This window comes from Sinocyclocheilus anshuiensis, unplaced genomic scaffold (assembly GCF_001515605.1).
Source record: "Sinocyclocheilus anshuiensis isolate Anshui unplaced genomic scaffold, SAMN03320099.WGS_v1.1 scaffold659, whole genome shotgun sequence".
Lineage (NCBI taxonomy): Eukaryota > Metazoa > Chordata > Actinopteri > Cypriniformes > Cyprinidae > Sinocyclocheilus > Sinocyclocheilus anshuiensis.
In genome coordinates, this window is record NW_015549698.1 from 657,430 (window position 1) to 663,009 (window position 5,580).

Consider the following 5,580-nt stretch of genomic DNA (forward strand, 5'->3'; position numbering starts at 1 on the left):
CCCGTAACTCCCGAACCCCGGGGGCTATCGACGCGGGGGTGGTCTCATTCGAAAGCGGGCCTCTAGACATACACTCGATTCGCGTTCGAGAGGGTTCCTTGAGCTGAAGGGATCCCCCGAATTTGGTGCGGATTCTCCAAGCAGTTACGGAGATATAGCCGTTCAAAGTTTCCATGGTTTTCCATAGACTTAAGCTTTAAAGCGTTTCATCCAGGTGGTATATCGGTCGGGCTCTACAGAAAAGTATCTGAATAAAACACACAATCTGCCAAAGCTCACTGTGACCTACAAATCTGGGTTTGGACTTCTCAAAAAGGCAACATGAAAGGCACACTGAGATTGTTTTTATATGTGCCATTAAGGCTAGTAAAAAAAGTGTTTACAGCATATACAGTGGGTACGGAAAGTATTCAGACCCCCTTAAATTTTTCACTCTTTGTTATATTGCAGCCATTGAGCAGTCATCTACACGAAACGTTCCACATCTTTAGCTGGTCCAAACAAAAACCTTAAAATAATAATAAAGTGAATAATAATAAAAGTTGGTCACTCCAAACCAGAAGTTTCATCAAGTTCAACAAAGCTGCATTTATTTAATCAAAAATACAGTAAAAAAACAGTGAAATAATTGTAATAATTTAAAATACCAGTTTTCTAATTTTTAAAATGCAATTTATTCCTGTGATGCAAAGCCTTCAGAAATCATTCTAATATGCTCATTTGATGCTCAAGAAACATTTCTGATTATTATCAGTGTTGAAAACTGCCAAATATTTTTGTGGAAACTGTGATAAATTTTTTTCAGGATGAATTGAAAGTTCCAAAGAACAACATTTATTTGAAATAAGAATCTTTTGTAACATTATAAATTTCTTTAATGTCACATTTGATTAATTTAGTGCGCCCTTGTTGAAAAAATAAATAAATAAAATTCTCTTGGAAAAAAAAAAAAACAACTGAAACTTTGAATATGTAATTACCGTTACTAAAAACATCCCCTCCAAATGAAAGCATTAGTTAATCCAAGCTGCAAAAACTACTTAAACTTTAAATTATACTTAACAACACAACCATGATCTCATTAACATATGACCTCTCACATTTACATATCATCTATTCAGTAATCAGCAAATTCATGCACTTAATTTGCATATTGCAAAAATAGCCTGCTTAATTAGAAGAGTTAGAGAGGAGGTGGTCAAAAATAGCCACAAAACTATAAGGAAAATCGTAAAAACTACATTTTTCTTAAAAAAAAATGTAAATAGTTATAATAATTTTAATATCCCTTTTTAAGCTATCTTTCTTTGTTTTTCTAGTGAGATGCCACAGTGGTTTTGGAACACAACAGCATGTGTAGCTCTCCTAGCTGGAAGCGTTTGTGTTGCAGTGCTTCAGTCGCTGGACTCACCGCGTGCCGTCTGCTTTCCAGCTGACTTTATAAACGTTCTTCTCCAACAGACGAATGTTCCTGCGGTCCATCGATACGGGCTGAGCACCAGGAAACCCCGATCTGACAGATAGGCACAGAAAAATAAACACATGGGATTATGGGACACATTGATGGGTCGTCTTAACTGATCTCCACTCATCAATGAAAGTAATCACGGCTGCGCTATCCATTAATAGGGTACAGAAATGTTTTCCATTACTTATTAGGCACAAATAGCATGTTCTTCATTATATCATAGATATTCACAATATCTGTTTTCTAAAGCATGTTATTGATTGACAGCTCATCCATGCATGTGCTTCTTTTATTTTTATTAATTTTTTTATTAATTTGACCTCTGGTAACACTTTAGAATAGGGAACACTTATTCACTTATTAACTACGACTTTTCCCTCAATAAATTCCTAATTTGCTGCTTATTACTAGTTAGTAAGGTAGCTGTTAAGTTTAGGTATTGGGTAGGATTAGGGATGTAGAATAAGGCATTAATATGTGCTTAATTACTACTAATAAATGGCTAATATTCTAGTAATATGCATGCTAATAAGCAACTAGTTAAGAGACCCTAAAATAAAGTGTTACCTGACCTCTGAATTTTTTTTAAGATTTATTTTTGCCATTTTGCCTTTATTAAGACATGCTAGTGTAGAGTAGACAGTAAGTGAAGTGGGGTGGGATCGGGAAAGGTCCTTGAAGCGGGATTTGAACTCGGGACGTTATATGTCAGCGCACTTCCCCCTAGGCTATCAGCGCCGAAAACTTCTGAATATTTCATCTAAAAATATCACTCTGTCTTCTAGTGAAATGAAAGATTTCTCTCGGATCACATATGCTGGACTTCTCCAATCACTGGTCACTTAAACCCCCCCCCCCATTCTTGCCTCCAATTAACTAACAATGTCCCCATCCTATGTAATGCCTATTACTTTTTTATAGAATTAGTTTAACTCTGATGTACGTCAGAATACACAAGAAAAGATCAGTTTCATCACATCTTTCGATATAATCCAACAAAAAATAAATCTGGCATGAAAAGCAGGTTGTTTTATATATTGTATTAATACATTGATTTAAGGTAGTGTACATTTATTATTTTACATCATTTAAGCTTACTAATTCAACTGTTACCAAAGCAATGGTATAAAATCAAATATTCTCTCATGCATGGGAAGTTTTATCAGCAATTACAAAAACTTTGTCAATAACATTCAGGCCCAAACCAGCAAGCACCTACTGAGTCATAATGATATGATATCTTACTTTAGGTTAAAATATGCAACCCTGTTACCTATTCCGGTGTATTTTTATATGATTTTTATTTTTATTTTTTTCAATTATTTTTTTCCTTTAGTTATTTTTTCCTTTTTTACATTTTAATAATATGTATGTTTATTTAATGCTTATTGCTAGGAAAACATCAAATTTGGTAGCAGGGTTGCAAACATTTCTAGCCATAAATAAAATATTTATTTTACATAACTGGACATCCTGCAGCATTTCCTGAAGGTTAAGCACTTTATTTCTTTTATGTGCTTTTTTCAGAGAAAAAAAAAATGTCTGAGTATTATTTTGTTCCCTATTTGTGCCCCTCACACATTTACAGTCCTCACAATCTGAATAGTTTCATTACTAGGCATATCAGTCACACGGGCTCAAAGCTGGAAACCATCTGGGGGGGGTTTAAAAGCACACACACACACACACACACACACACACACACACACACTCACACTCACACTCACACTCACGGACTCACTTGTCCCACTCAGAGAACTCCTGACACTTCCTCTGGATCAGGCCGAGCTTGGGCTGTGATGTGACTTGAGTGACTCCTTTGACAGACACTCCCTCCAGAAACACAGCGTGCTGAGACACAAACAAACAAACACTCCTCACATCTGCACACTCAGAAGGAAAGGACGCTGATACGCGGGACACTAAGCAGAACAGTCCAGGTTATATCGAGCTGACACACTGTCGGAGATGAGCTGTGCTGCATTAAACCAGGTTTTTTCCTTCAAGACTATGAGAGAATGAGCCGAAAAGAGTTTCTCTCACCAGATTTAGCCGTTCTTTCTTCTTCTTGCCCTGACTGGAGTGAGAGGAGCTGGGCTCGGAGCCCTGAGCGATGGCAGTCCCATCATCGTCCACATCTTCATCCTCCTCCTCGTCATCGAAGCACCATTCGGGGAGAGCAGGGGCGGGCGGCGCGTCCTCCACGTCCCCGTAGCGGCGGAAGAGCTCCTTCAGATAGTCGGCTTTATAGATGCCCGGGGGCCGAGCCTGAGCGAACGCTGCCACAGCGGCCTCGATACTGACACCACAAAACACACAACACACACTCATGCTGTCAGAAAGAGCTATCTCCAACCCTGAGTGCTGCTTCAAAATACATGCATATTAAAATGATTCAAATGCTGACTGATGTGTAGCTAATTTCTTAAATAAATCAATTAAAAGAAAGAAATGAAAACTATTTTCTTGTTTTAATGTTTGATATTTAATATATTTTAAATGTATGCATTTGTCTTATTTTATTTTCTTAACTAAATTAAATATTTCTGTAATTCACGTGTACTTATATTAGTTATGCTACCATTCAGAAGTTTGGGGTCAGTACTTTTTTTAAAGAAATTAATACTTTTATTCAGCAAGGATGCATTAAATTGATCAAGTGACAATTTATAATGTTACAAAAGATTTCCAGTTTTGTTTTAGAATCCTAAAAAATGTATCACGGTTTTCACAAAAATATTGACAACCTTGATAATCAGAAATGTTTCTTGAGCAGCAGATCAGCATCAGAATGATTTCTGAAGATCATGTGACACTGAAGACTGGAGTAATGATGCTGAAAATTCAGCTGCGCATCACAGAAATAAACTACATTTTACAACATATTAAAAAAGTTTTAGATTATTCAAGAGGTTACAATAAATTGTAATAATATTTCTCAATATTACTGTTTATACTGTATTTTTGATTAAATAAATTCCTATGCTTAAATTGATGAGCATGAAGATAACTTTGTTGTCTTTAATTCTATTAAAAAATACAAAATTCCTTTATATATTTTTGTATGAAAAAAATCAAATAGTCAAGATAAAATTAATGACATTTTAAAGAAATGCACTTTGATGCAGCAATAAATATCAATGAGCTCTGAAATTCATTGAAGAAAAATAGTAAGATGCCAAACAAAAGAGAGAGAGAGAGAGAGAGAGAGAATTGTGCTCAAATCTCAACTGGATTTTAGACATCTCATTTTTAAGTTAGTGCAGAATCACCCACTTATAATAAAGCTCAAAGTCTGCTGAATAAACATTATTAATGCATCAGTGATTATGAGATAAGAGAGCTAAACTGGCTGCCAGATATCATGTTTATATTCATGGCATCACTACAAAAGCAAACTGGAGGAATCTGCTTCTGTCTTATAAAATATGACATAATATGTGACCCTGGACCACAAAACCAATCACAAGGGTCAATTGTTTTAAATTGAGATTTATACATCATCTGAAAGCTGAATAAATAAGCTTTCCATTGATGTATGGTTTGTTAAGATAGGAGGACAATATTTGGCCGAGATACAACTATTTGAAAATCTGTAAACTGAGGGTGCAAAAAAATCTAAATATTGAGAAAATCACCTTTAAAGGCAGGGTAAGTGATTTTTCAAAAACGCTTTAGAAAACGGATTCGGGCCGAATAGCAAAACAAACTTGTAGCCAATCAGCAGTAAGGGGCGTGTCTACTCATGATGTGGACGAGAGAGTGTTCAGTCCGAGCCGAGTGACAGAAAGATAGAGATGGCGGATAAAAAACAAAAGAGGAAAACATCTGCGGAACAAAAGAAGGCTTAAGGCAAGAAGTAGGACCCGTGTAATTATCGGATCAGCTTTCCAGCGCTGGAGAGAACACAAGGAGCGGAAGGCCTGCGATCGGACGCCGAGGTTGCTTTGTTTCTTCTCGATAGGCGAGTTAACACCGTGTCTGCGCCGCAACAGCTAAAGTCTGTCTAGCACACTGGACAAAGCCACCATTGAAAATCATTTGAAATTTGTGTCAATACATCATGAATAGAACGCATCAGCAGTTTTCTGTCTGGGATTTGTCGTGTCGGG

At 36.5% G+C, this 5,580-nt stretch overlaps 1 protein-coding gene across 1 annotated transcript in view; it reads right to left on the reverse strand.

The window, feature by feature from the left end:
• Positions 1–5,580, reverse strand: part of rngtt (RNA guanylyltransferase and 5'-phosphatase) — a 116,733-nt gene that overhangs the window by 91,558 nt on the left and 19,595 nt on the right. The window contains exons 6-8 of the mRNA XM_016449830.1: positions 3,512–3,767; positions 3,210–3,319; positions 1,412–1,513 (exon numbers count right to left, since the gene is read on the reverse strand). Of these exons, the coding sequence (XP_016305316.1) occupies positions 1,412–1,513; positions 3,210–3,319; positions 3,512–3,767 (468 nt within the window). The remainder of the gene's footprint in view (positions 1–1,411; positions 1,514–3,209; positions 3,320–3,511; positions 3,768–5,580) is intronic.